At 34.4% G+C, this 14,482-nt stretch overlaps 2 protein-coding genes across 2 annotated transcripts; both read left to right on the plus strand.

Moving 5' to 3' along the window:
* Positions 1–1,252: 1,252 nt before the first annotated feature.
* On the plus strand, positions 1,253–2,578 carry LOC107796351 (proteinase inhibitor I-B-like). Its single transcript, XM_016619110.2, has 3 exons — positions 1,253–1,410; positions 1,519–1,650; positions 2,238–2,578. The coding sequence occupies exons 1-3, from the start codon at positions 1,290–1,292 to the stop codon at positions 2,429–2,431; spliced, it is 447 nt and encodes a 148-aa protein (XP_016474596.2). The 5' UTR covers positions 1,253–1,289; the 3' UTR covers positions 2,432–2,578.
* Positions 2,579–6,714: 4,136 nt separating this feature from the next.
* LOC142168819 (uncharacterized) lies at positions 6,715–13,031 on the plus strand. Its single transcript, XM_075229977.1, has 7 exons — positions 6,715–6,833; positions 7,140–8,247; positions 8,332–8,565; positions 9,349–9,639; positions 10,294–10,620; positions 10,846–11,416; positions 12,994–13,031. The coding sequence occupies exons 1-7, from the start codon at positions 6,715–6,717 to the stop codon at positions 13,029–13,031; spliced, it is 2,688 nt and encodes an 895-aa protein (XP_075086078.1).
* Positions 13,032–14,482: the final 1,451 nt, after the last annotated feature.

Genomic DNA, 14,482 nt, shown 5'->3' on the forward strand with positions numbered 1-14,482 from the left:
CCTTCCCTATCTTTTCGCTTATTCTATTTAGTTTCAGACTATCATAGACAGTATTTTTCAGATTTGTGATGTATAGATGCTCATGTACTCTGTGACACCCCGATTTTTGGGAACTTTCGCGTTGAGTTTTGGGTTTCTATCCTGTTTATGAGAACTTTTTATTATTTAAACTGCTTTAACTCATTTTCTGTTAAAAGTGTTGGAAATAGTTTGAAATGTCGGTTTGCCTAGTGCCACGTTAGGCGCCATCACGATATGTTAGGATTTGGGTCGTGACATTATCAGTCAGTTTTTACACTTCTCATGTAAGATATCACTAATAAAATGTCCTATATTATCAAAAATATAGTTGAATACAAACGCAACTCAATAATTGAAGGGCATATAAGGAGCTATCACTATCAAGTATAATAAACCACATTTGTAATGTGTTCTTTATAAAGACAAAATAATTGATGAATAAAAACATTTTATAGGGGACCATAGCTCTTTTACTTTTGATAGTATCCCTTTTTTATTTTTCTATTATACTAAGTAAGTATTATTTTTCCTTATGTCTTTTTCTTTATTTTCTAATGCAATGTATATATCTATATGGTACAATAATGTGTGGTGGCCAAAACCTTTAAATAGTGATAAAAACATGTATTTACCAACCAACAAAACAAAAGTGTACGGTGGCTGTTGATAAAAACGTGTATTTACAAACAATTAAAAAGGGTACAGAAGCGAAACTAGGATTTCAGCCTTATAGGTTCTGAATTTTATGATCCATTTGCGGTTTGTCTATAGATATTTTTTTTCTTTTTTTCAGAATTATTTTTTCAAAAACATGTTTGTCCATGAAATTTTGTAAGTTTTTGAAGATTTTTTGAAAATGAGTTTTTTAAAAATTAAAAAGTGGTTTTGTCCACTTTTTCAAAATTTTCAGAATTTTTTTTCCCGACTCACAAAATTGCAACATTGTTTCAAGTTAAATGCATGTCCAAACATAATTTTAAATTCCTAATGCTATTTTTCAGCTTAACTACAAATACTATTTTCTTTCAAAAATTATAATTTTTATGTTCAAATACCTACTTAGACTTCAACTGTTAACAATAACTGGGTTCTACATTAAATATTGATACATGTTTAATAAATACCAAACACATTATTTGAATAAAAGCTACTGAGTCTATCCGTACTCGTAGCCCGGTTTATGACTCCGCCCTATACCGTGGTTGTTGAAAGAATAAATAACTCACGTAAATGAGGTACTAACTCACTATAAATATCCTGTGGAATCAATGAGTCTTAACACAATACAATTTGGATTTTCTTTCTTTGTATTTTTCAAAGCAAAGGCAATGGAAGGGAAGACTATGATCAAGTTATCTCATGTGGTTGCTTTCTTGCTCCTTGCATCACGTAACTTAGCCTTTTCTCATGCACATTTCTACTTATTTTTATTTAAACATTTATTACAAATACTCAAAACAGAATAATTTATTTTGGGATTGTTGATTTTAATTACAGTTTTTCAACCTCTTACGGCACGAGATCTGGTATTCGAAGTGAGTGATGAAATAGATGTCTTGCGATTTCCAATGGCAAAAGAAAACCAAGTGAAAACACTTGATGATGTCTCTAAACCCTTTTTTTGCCCAGGTTTGCTCTCTACTATTTCTTCTTCTTATAGTTTCTAATAACAACAATAACTATTTTTCGGTCCAAAATAATCTGGTGTCGGTTATATAATATTGTTCATATTAAACTATTTAAGTTCATCTCATTTCAATATTATGCAAACACAAACAATATCATCCCCTAGTTTCAAAGTTATTTTATTTTTTCAAAGTTATACATAAAGAATTTCGTATTAATATAGTTTTAACATGTGATAGCAAGTTAGTTACTATTTTTAATAGGTTATCAATAATTAATGTTTATTATAGAGAATTACTTGTAATTATCTTACAAGTGGATTGCTTGTTTAAATATTTTTACACGGCCGTTAGGGCAACTTAAACTCTTTAATAATATTTTAAAATTAAAAACGAGCTAGGGAAAAGGTTTTATGTTATTTTTGTGGGGGTGGGAGAATCTAAAATAATGTTAAAGGCCTTTGTGTTATTCCACACAGATCTTAAAGTTCCATGATGTTTACCGACTTATAATTTATGTGTAATAATTTTTTTTCTAAGTATTATTATAGTATTCTTTTCTCTTTTGCCTCATTATATTTTTAATTATAGGAAAGCAATCATGGCCTGAACTTGTGGGAAAGCCAGCGGAGACTGCTAAGAAAATAATTGAGAAGGAAAATCCCATAGCCAAAGTTCAGTTTTTGTTCCCTGGTATGGTTAGGCCAGCTAATTATGTTTGTGGTCGAGTTTTTGTGGTTGTTAACTGGAATCTCATTGTTCAAATTACTCCCAGGATGGGTTAATTAATTAGTAGTTTTATGGGACCATTATGGAAGATTTAGAATAAGCTGCCCCAAGAATTAATAAATAGAGTACTGGTGTTGTATAGTGTACTCTTCATGTACTCTACTATTTCGATATAATAAATAAAATAAGTGTGGCTTATTTAATTTGTGTTGTATATTATAATTATCTTGCTTCATTCTCTTTTATATATGTTGTACGTTATCTTTTCCAATTTTGCTTTTCTTTCGGTTGTTAGGGAAGGTTGAAGACATTATTAAATAAATAAAATGCGCAGTCTTTCTTAACCATTTAAGTTTTTAAACGAAATGATAATATAATTCGATGTATCATAGCATGTGCCGGGCAGATGTCGTCCTAAGTTCAAATCTCTCAACACTACTACCCATCCACGGAAATATGGTACCATGCTTGACTCGAGGAAAAGAGTCACGATGCACGTGAGGGAGCCTGTTGTAGGTATAATTTATTATATAAAAATGTCTCTGTCTTTAGTACAACTTAAATATTTAGATAAGATATTTACATAATTAAACATGATATCAATTGGAAAATGTCATGAGTTCAATATCATTTCACACATAAAAAAAAAAGGATTTTTACCATCTTATACACTATTTGAAACTTTATTACCCTTGCTACTCAAGTTACAATTTAATTACACATGCATATACAATTTAACAATTATATACACATTATGAATTAAATGAGTATCCCTTTATATTAGGAATTGAATAAGGAATTAATTATTTTCAATCCTTATTCTCTCTCCCTCCTGCGCTCTCTCTCTCTCATGCGCTCTCTCTCTCTCTCTGTCACTCTCTCTCTCTCTTAATATCTCATTCTCTGTTCTTTCCCCAATTTTTCTTCCTTTGATGTCCTCTATTTTTATCCTTTCATGTTGTATATATTTTTAATGGAATTCATCAATGGATTTCAATCGTTTTACTATAGAGTTTTAACTTAGCAGTTTCCTTTCATATTGCACAATTGATGTTCAAATTGAAATTGTCAATCAATAAATTTTGAAGGCGTTTGACTCTCCACCATTGACAGCCATTGAAAGCTTTGAATTCGAATTTGAGTTTTCAAAAACCATTATTTGTTTGGATTGGGTGTTGTTGCAAACAATTGGGAATATTGTTTGGAGTTTATATATCAATTTTGAGGGTGTTTGGTAAAGATTAGACTTGATTTTGGCTGTACGAAATTGTAGTAGAGTTGTAGTTTAATTGTATGTAAATTGTATTCTGTTGTAGTTATATATTATTTTTTATTTGAATGTTGTATGAAAGTTAAAAAATAGCTGTATAATGTATGAATCGTTGTATAAAATTTGTATTTAAGTTATCAATATAATCTTTTTACATAAAGTTATTGATATGTATCAAAATTGTATTAAGAGAGAAAGTTTTTATTATAATTTTAGAGAGGAAGAAACACACACCACATACAAAATATATACAAATCAGATACAAAATATACAAAAAGACATATTGTATAAAATTTGTCTGAAAATTGTATTTAAGTTGTATGATGTTGTAGATATATTTTAACTGGTAAAAATAATGTATGAAAGTTGTAGATAAGTTAAAAATAAGTGTATACTATATAATTAGTTGTATGAAATATATTTTTAGTATGTATGTTATTGTAGATATATCAATTTGTATTAAATTTGTACGAAATTTGTTTTAAATTTGTATGTTGTTGTATCATCAAATTGTATAATATTAATTGTAAGTAAGATGTATCCATTTTAGTACTGATTTAAATAAGTTTTGTTAATTTGTGATAGATTAGTGTATTGGATAAGTTAACCAATCAAGTGAAGCAGAATACTTTACTAGCCACGCACGATAGTTATTAACTTCGTAAAATCTTTGGATAAATTTTGGTACATATCAACAACTTTATGCAAAAAAATAGTATTGATAACTTAAATACAAATTTTATACAACGATTCATACATTATACAACTATATTTCAACTAATAAAAAGGGTAATTAAGTAATTTATCCAAAATAAATTAACTAATAAAACAAATACAATATAAGATGAAATAGGGGCAAAGCCCTACTCTAACAGAAACAAAAGAATAAGGGGGCAAGCAACTTTATTCGGCAAAAGCAAAACGGGCAGAGGCGATCAAAAGCAACCACAAAGTGGGTTTACTCTGTTCTCGCAAAGGGAAAACAAAGAAGGGGAACAAGTTAGGTAACTGAATTCTAAAACTTTTTCATGGTAATCTGATTCCTTTACTTAATACTTAGCACACTATTAGCTATTACTTCGTTAACTAAGGGAAGAAACAACAAAACTCAAGTTACTTTTAATCTAGTACAGACAATGAAATTTTATATACATGATTCTTATAGGGCTGAGTAGATATAATTTTAGAGTTTTGATTAAGAATTTGAAAGATAAAGTTAAGGAAATTGGGAGAAACTCATGAGACTTTTCCATGAATTAACTCGGTATAGCATATGAATAAGTTGTATTTAATAGATTTTGAAGTATTCTAAACTACCAGTAGCGTAAGTACGTATAAATTGACCAATTAAGAGTCAAACATGAACTCAAGGGTTGGGTATTCTAAATTAGCTATGAATTAGCTAAAACAAGGAAATTAACACGAGATCGATATTGATGTGATTATAGATTGATTGAAGAAAATCATATAGATCATTCGAGGTGACGAGTTTGGTATTTCGCACGAAGTACTATGAGTAGTAATCTTACCGTAATTTAAGTTTTCATAACTTGCATGATTTACACATGATTTTTAATATGAATATGTTACCGATTATTTTGAGTTGCATATGGGACAAGTCTTTTACTCGATATGATACCGAAATAGTTAATTGAGATGATTACTGTTGTTTTAAATATTTTGTTGTCACTAGATATGTTTTACCGTTACTCGAATTTACTCTTATCGAAATAAAATTTCATGATTTGATAAGAACTGATATGCCCTACATTATTTTAAAATATTTTCCTACGAGTATATATGGATTACAGAGACAAGTATAAATGGGAGTAGACTTTGAAGGATCCAGTAGCTAACGGCGGGTTCGTTAGACCTGGTGCACCTTGTAATTACCGATTACCATTATAGCCCCTCACTAGTGGTAAGGTAGAACTAGCATACCGTTATCGATTTTCCTCGAGTAGGAACTACCATTATATTTGACTTCTTGCAAAGAAGTTCACAGTTATACCGATTACATGATCCATTCATTAAAATCTCCCAAACATGAATATTGATATTACACAGTATTTACCGAGCTTATTACCGAATTGTCAATTGATTTATATTACATTAAAAATATGATGATACTGATTATTGTTTATTGTTTCTGAAAGGGCATTCTTATGATATTTTCTGTTTAATAAATATACTAGCATATTTTCTGACTTGTCCCCAATAAAAACGGTTGTGGTTAAGTGTTATTACTCACTGAGCTAGCGAATCATTCCCCGCTAATATTTTTTACAGAGACAACAGTTGACGCGGGCGAGGATTTCGTTAATTAGAGCGCGCAGGTTGATAGTTCTTGGTGAGCCTCGCACTTGTTCGCCTGGGCAGAGATTTTATTTATTGTTATGGTCTTTTCTTTGAACTCTTAGAGTCACTCCATAGTCATTCTTTTAGTGTCATGAGTAATCTTTTGTTATTATAGACTTATGTTGAGTATCGCTCTTATTATCAAAGTTGGAGATAAATTAGTATTTCTAACTGTTAGTAGGTGGACTATTAATGATAGATATTGGTTTGGGTTAATTGATAAAGTTATTATTGTTTGGATTGATATTAGGATGTTTGGTTGTTGATTTGAGACAGGAAAAGTTTTTGGGATAGTCCAAAAACAGGGGAAACTCTGTCCGATTTTCTATAAAATACCGATGAGGCTTACTTGAGGCACTTGCTCCTAAGTGCTAGTCATGATCCTAAATTGGGTCGTGACAAAGTTGGTATCAAAGCTTAGGCTTTAAGTCTCGAGTCATGGAGCAATGTTTAGTAGAGTTTTGTTCATGGGTATGTAGGCGCCCATACTTATGATATTGAGGCTACTGAACATCTAGGAATATTTTTTCTTCTTTTATTCTTTGATTGTGCGTTGAGATTGACTTTGGAGTATTTCTTTCGCAGATTGCTAGGACACGCACACCCTCATCTACTGGATGCGGTGTTAGACGTGGTACTACCCGAGGTGGCGGACAAGTTGGGACTCATCATACTAGAAGACAGGTCGCTCCTCAACCTGAAGTTGAGAACATGAGTCAACCCCAAGCTACTATGCCAGATCTAGTGCAAGAACATGGGGTTCAGGATGCTCCATCGCCAATGCCAACTGTTGTACCTACTATTACCTTACCTGCTGGCGCAGTGATAAGGTTATTGAATATGTTAGAGGCATTGGTGCCTACTCAGGGTGGAAGTTCAACTCCTCATGATACTTTACAGACACAAGCACCTGCATAGACTCAGATTTTCGGGAATAAGGAAGTATCCCTACAAGAGTTCCTCAAATTGAAATCACCAAAATTCACAGGTTCTAATAATAGCAGATCCTCAAAGTTTCATAGATGGGACACTCAAGGCATTGCGTGCTCTAGGATGTTCTAGTGAGAGGGTCGTGGAGCTCGCAACATACAAACTAAAGGATATGGCTAATACATGGTATGAAACTATATTGCTAGGAAGGCCAGAGGAGCAGCCCCACTGACATGGGACGAGTTCAGTAAGTTGTTTATGGATCATTTTCTTCCAGATAGCCTGAAGCAAAAATATGTTAGAGACTTTGAGAGATTGGTTCAAACTCCAGATATGGATATGTCAACCTACAACACGAAGTTTTGTAATCTGGCGAGTTATGCTCCTTACTTAGTGCCTACCCATGAAGCTCGAGTTCGGAGGCTTGTTGATAGGTTGGTTGGTCGTCTATACACTGCAGTAGCCCCACATATGAAGACTTTGTCCTACACTAATGCAGTTGATCTCGCTAGAAAGATTGAAAATAAGGTACGTGATGAGCGCGCAACTAGTGAATTACGTAAGAAGGCCAAGACAGGAGGATCTTTCAGTGGCAGTTTTAGTGAAAATCGCAGAGCAGGAAATCAGAGACAACAACAACAACAAGGTTCTCAGACAGGGACACATTTGTCTTCACAGTCCGCATACAGACCACATTACAGACAGGGTACTAGGGGACCATCATCATTATCTAGACATCGTAATTCTAGGCAAATATATGCCATTGCTCCAGTCTGCCAGACCTGTGGTAGATCACATTTGGGCCAGTGTCGTGTTCTAATTGGAGAGTGCTTTCGATGTGGCCAGTTGGGACATCACTTGAGGGATTGCCCTCAGCCTCCGAGGAATTTTAACCAGGCTTCTACTCAGTCAACTGCACCTACTCATACTACTCGTAATACCTTAGGTGCTACAGATATAGGAAATAGAGGTCGATGTGCTGGAGATCGTGCTACTGTGAATCAAGGACAAGGGAATGCTGGTAGAGGTCAGGCGAGAGTTTTTGCATTTACTAGACAGGATGCTCAGGCCTCGAATGCAGTGGTTACAAGTATTCTTTCTGTCTGTTCATTTGATGCACTTGCGTTGATTGATCCGGGATCTACTCACTCCTATGTCTCCTCGTACTTTGCTTTGAGGTTTAGTAGACAACCTGAGCTATTGAATGATCCTTTTCTAGTTGCTACTCTTGTTGGAGAGTCTTTATTAGCGGAATACGTGTATCGTGCTTGTCAGATTCGGGTTGAGGGTAGAGATACTCTAGTTGACCTTATTGTACTTGATATGATTGACTTTGACATGCTGATGGGAATGGATTGGTTATCTTCTTGCTATGCTATCGTCGATTGTCATGCAAAGATAGTTAAGTTTGAGATACCAAACAAACCTAGTTTTGTTCTAAAAGGGGGTCAGGTTCCAGAGACTTGCAAAGTTGTATCTTTTATGAAGGCTCAACGACTTCTGAAGAAAGGTTGCTTGGGTCTCTTAGCTATTGTAAATTACACGATAAAGGAAACAATTAGTATAGAAAATGTACCAGTAGTGAGAGAATTTTCTGATGTATTTCCTGAGGATTTACCAGGATTGCCTCCAGTACGAGAAATAGACTTTGGTATTGATTTGCTACCTGACACATAACCCATATCGATACCCCCATATCGGATGGCACCAGAAAAGTTGAGGGAGCTAAAGTAACAGTTGCAGGATTTGCTAGATAAGGGTTTTATCAGACTTAGTGTATCACCATAGGGTGCACCAGTACTGTTCGTAAAGAAGAAAGACGAGTCCCTGAGAATGTGCATTGACTACAGGCAGTTGAACAAGATTACAATACGCAATAAATATCCTTTGCCTCGTATAAATGACATGTTTGATCAGTTACAAGGAGCTGCCCACTTTTCAAAGATTGACCTCCGATCTGGTTATCATCAACTTAGAATCAAAGATGAAGATATTTCTAAGACTGCTTTTGGAACTCGATACGGGCACTATGGGTTTCTTGTGATGCCTTTTAGACTGACTAATGCTCCAGTTGCATTCATGGATTTAATGAATATGGTGTTCAAGCCGTTTCTAGATAGATTTGTAATAGTATTTATTGATGATATCCTTATATATTCACCTAGCCAAGGTGAACACGAGAATCATTTGAGGACTGTGTTGCGGACATTGCGAGAATATTGGCTTTATGCTAAGTTCTCAAAGTGTGAATTTTGGCTGGACTCAGTATCATTTTTGGGGCATGTGGAATCCAAAGATGGAATTATGGTAGATCATATGAAGACAGAAGCTGTGCAGAAATGGGCCAGACATACTTCTCCTACATCAATTCGTAGCTTTTTAGACTTGGCGGGCTAATACAGGCGTTTTGTGCAGGATTTCTCCATAAAAGCAGCGCCACTGACCAAGCTAACACAGAAAAATACAAAGTTTCAGTGGACGCAGGAATGTGAGCAGAGCTTTCAGAAACTCAAAACATGTTTGACAACTGCACCAATATTAACCTTACCATCAGGTTCTGAAGGATTTACAATATTCTGTGACGCCTCAAGGGTGGGATTAGGATGTGTTCTCATGCAAAATGGTCGCGTTATAGCTTATGCTTTGAGACAATTGAAAAAGCACGAGCAAAAATATCATACACATGATTTGGAGATGGCTGCAGCGGTATTTGCTCTAAAACTTTGGAGGCATTACCTATACGGCGAAACTTGTGAGATTTATACTAACCATAAAAGTCTGAAATATATCTTTTAGCAGAGAGATCTGAATCTTCAGCATCGTCAATGGATGGAACTACTCAAAGACTATGATTGTTCTATTTTGTATCATCCTGGAAAAGCCAATGTGGTGGCTGATGCATTGAGCAGAAAACCTATGGGGAGTTTGGCACAAATAGCTCCTGCAAAGAGACTTTTGGCCAAAGATATTCAAAGACTAGAAGATATAGGTATCAGATTTAGTGTCGCAAATTCAGAGGCATTTTTGGCTTGTGCTCAGGCTAAGTCTTCATTAGTTGAGCGCATTAAGGCCATCTAATATGAGGATGAGCGATTATGCAAATACAAAGATGAGGCCTTAACTGGTAAAAGCAAGGATAAGATTATTGAAAGTGACGGTGTTCTTTGAATGGGTGACAGGCTATGTGTAGCAAACGTAGATGGGTTGAGACAGTCTATTCTTGAAGAAGCTCACAACTCTAGATACACTATACATCCTGGATCCACAAAAATGTATCATGACCTAAAGCAATTTTATTGGTGGGAAGGTATGAAGAAAGATGTTGCTAACCTTGTTTCTAGCTGTTTGACTTGCCAGCAGTTCAAGGCTAAGCATCAGCGACCTGCAGGTCTACTACAACAAATTGAGATTCCAGAGTGGAAATGGGAAAGAATTACGATGGATTTTGTGACTGGCCTACCCCGTACTCTTAGAGGTTATGATTCTGTGTGGGTAATTGTAGATCGATTAACAAAATCAGCATACTTTTTGCTAGTGAAGACTACATATAGTGGAGTGAGGTATGCACAGATATTTATGAACGAAATTGTCCGACTTCACGGAGTTCCAATATCCATCATCTCTGATAGAGAATCACAAGTTACTTCACACTTTTGGAAATCTTTTCAAGAAGCATTGGGTGCACGAGTACATCTTAGTACTGCATTTCATCCACAGACAGACGGGCAGTCAGAACGTACTATACAAATCTTGGAGGATATGTTGAGAGCCTATATTCTTGAGTTTGGAGGTAGTTAGGACTCCTATCTACCTTTAGCTGAATTTGCTTACAACAATAGCTTCCAGTCCAGTATCCAAATGGCACCGTACGAAGCATTATATGGTAGAAGATGTCGTTCTCCTATCGGATAGTTTGAAGTTGGTGAGACTAACTTATTGGGATCCGACTTAGTACAAGAAGCTATGGACAAGGTCCAGTTAATTAGACAGAGATTGCTTACAGCTCAAAGCAGACAAAAATCTTATGCGGATAAGAGAAGAAGAGACTTAGTGTTCGCAATTAGAGACAAAGTGTTCCTACGAGTCTCCCCTATGAAAGGCGTGATGCGGTTTGGGAAAAGAGGAAAGTTGAACCCCGGGTTTATAGGACCGTATGAGATACTAGACCGAATGGGAGTTGTGGATTATCATTTGGCACTTCCTCTTGAGTTGTCTTTTATTCATCCAGTGTTTCATGTCTCAATGCTAAGAAAATGTATATCAGACTCATCTCAGGTGCTTGAAGCACCGACTATACCGCTCGATGAGAAGTTGTCTTATGAGGAGGAGCCGATGGCTATTGTTGTTAGACAAATAAGAAAACTACTGTCAAAAAACATTGTGTTCGTGAACGTCTTATGGAGAAATCATATTGTTGAAGAAGCTACATGGGAAATAGAAGATGCTATACGAGTCAATTATCCTCATTTATTTCAGTCTACAGGTACGTACCTGAGCTAAATTCGGGGACCGAATTATAAGGTAGGGAGAATGTAATACTTCTCATTACAAAAAAGGGTAATTAAGTAATTTATCCGGAAAAAAAATTAACTAATAAAAAAAATACAATATAAGATGAAATAGGGGCAAAACCCTACGCTAACAGAAACAAAAGAATAAAGGGGCAAGCAACTTTACTCGGCAGAAGCAAAACGGACAGAGGCGATCAAAAGCAACCACAAAGTGGGTTTACTCTGTTCTAGCAAAGGGATTTACAGAGAAGGGGAACAAATTAGGTAATTGAATTCTAAACCTTTTCCATGGTAATCTGATTCTTCTACTTAATACTTAGCACACTATTAGCTATTACTTCGTTAACTAAGGGAAGAAATAACAAAATTCAAGTTACTTTTAATCTAGTACAGACAATGAAATTTTATATACATGATTCTTATAGGGCTGAGTAGATATAATTTTGGAATTTGGATTAAGAATTTGAAAGATAAAGTTGAGGAAATTGGGAGAAACTCATGAGACTTTTCCGTGAATTAACTCTGTATAGCATATGAATAAGTTGTATTTAATAGATTTTGAAATATTCTAAACTACCAGTAGCGTGAGTAAGTATAAATTGACGAATTAAGAGTCAAACATGAACCCAAGGGTTGGGTATTCTAAATTAGCTATGAATTAGCTAAAACAAGGAAATTAACATGAGATCAACATTAATGTGATTATAGACTGATTGAAGAAAATCGTACAGATCGTTTGAGGTGACGAGTTTGGTATTTCGCACGAAGTACTGTGAATAGTAATCTTGCCGCAATTTGTGTTTTCATAACTTGCATGATTTACACATGATTTTTAATATGAATATATTACAAATTATTTTGAGTTGCATGTGGGACAAATCTTTTACTCGATATGATACTGAAATAGTTATTTGAGATGATTACCGTTGTTTTAAATATTTCAGTTGTCACTAGATATGTTTTACCGTTACTCGAATTTACTGTTATCGAAACGAAATTTCATGATTTGATAAGAACCGATATGCCCTACATTATTTTAAAATATTTTCCTACGAGTATATATGGATTACAGAGACAAGTATAAATGGGAGTAAACTTTGAAGGATCCAGTAGCTAATGGCGGGTTCGTTAGACCTGGTGCACCTTGTAATTACCGATTACTATTATAGCCCTCACTAGTGGTAAGGTAGAACTAGCATACCGTTACCGATTTTTCTCGAGTAGGGACTACCATTATATTTGACTTCTTGTGAAGAAGTCCATAGTTATACCGATTACATGATCCATTCATTAAAATCTCCCAAACATGAATATTGATATTACACAGTATTTACCGAGCTTATTACCGAATTGTCAATTGATTTATATTACATTAAAAATATGATGATACTGATTATTGTTTATTGTTTCTAAAAGGGCATTCTTATGATATTTTCTGTTTAATATATATACTAGCATATTTTCTGACTTGTCCCCAATAAAAACGGTTGTGGTTAAGTGTTATTATTCACTGAGCTAGTGACTCATTCCCTGCTATTTTTTTTTACAGAGAAAATAGTTGACGCGGGCGAGAATTTCGTTAATTAGAGCGCACATGTTGATAGTTCTTGGTGAGCCTCACACTTGTTCGCGTGGGCGGAGATTTTATTTATTGTTATGGCCTTTTCTTTGGACTCTTAGAGTCGCTCCATAGTCATTCTTTTAGTGTCATGAGTATTCTTTTGTTATTATAGATTTATATTGAGTATCGCTCTTATTATCAAAGTTGGAGATAAATTTATATTTTTAATTGTTAGTGGGTGGACTATTAATGGTAGATATTGGTTTGGGTTAATTGATAAAGCTATTGTTGTTTGGATTGATATTAGGATATTTGATTGTTGATTTGAGACAGAAAATTTTTTTGGGATAGTCCAAAAATAGGGGAAACTCTGTCCGATTTTCTGTAAAATACCGATGAGGCTTACTTGGGGGCACTTGCTCCTAAGTGCCAGTCATGATCCTAAATTGGGTCGTGACAGATTCATACATTATACAACTATTTTTCAAGTTTCATACAACATTCAAATAAAAAATATATATAACTACAATAGAATACAATTTACATACAATTATACTACAACTTTACTACAATTTCGTAAGTATATTGTATGTCATGTGTTCTTCTTCTTCTTCGACGAGTTTCAATCTTAAATTCAGCCAAAATCAAGTCTAATCTTCACCAAACACCTTCAAAATTGAGATATAAACTCCAAACAATATTCTCAATTATTTGCAACAACACCCAATCAAAACAAATAATGGTTTTTGAAAATCCAAATTCGAATTCAAAGCTTCAAAACTTTTTAATGGCTGTCAATGGTGGAGAGTCAAACACATGAATACTAAAAACTCTTTACTGCTCATCGTCGAGGAGGATTTTCATCCAACTCATTTCATCCAACTTTGGACAGTAGTACAATGCTTCAACAGAGCTATTCAATAGAAAAGCCAATCACCTTTAAAGAGTTCAATACCAAATTTAATTTGTGACTGGTTCAGGTATTTTGTAGCCAAAGTTTATCGTTTCGAGGCTCATAACCCACTTGATGTTCAAGCCAATCTTGTCAATCACTCAAGCTATTCCAACAACTCAGCACGATCTAGGATTGTATACTTCGGGCCTACACTTTTCCGATGTCGGGAGCTGCTATTGCTACTATCAGATACTCAAACATAGTTAACACCATTGTTCCCTTAAGTTATACCTTTTTCCAAGCAAAGAATCCCCTAATTTAAGGCATTAATAATGGATTGCGAGCCTTTTAAGGTGGAATGTATATAATTTATAAGTAATCCTTGTTTATGACGGGTAATATACAAAATTAGGACAATTTTAGTAAATAAGTTTCTAATATTGTATAGGAAGGAGAAAATCCCTAAAAAAATTAATCTTATTTTAATTAAGTAAATAAAAGTGTCACATCACTAACCACTTAAGTTCTTAAACGAGATATGGTCACATAATTTAACCTTGTAATATAAACAATTAGAACATA

This window comes from Nicotiana tabacum, chromosome 14 (assembly GCF_000715075.1).
Source record: "Nicotiana tabacum cultivar K326 chromosome 14, ASM71507v2, whole genome shotgun sequence".
NCBI lineage: Eukaryota > Viridiplantae > Streptophyta > Magnoliopsida > Solanales > Solanaceae > Nicotiana > Nicotiana tabacum.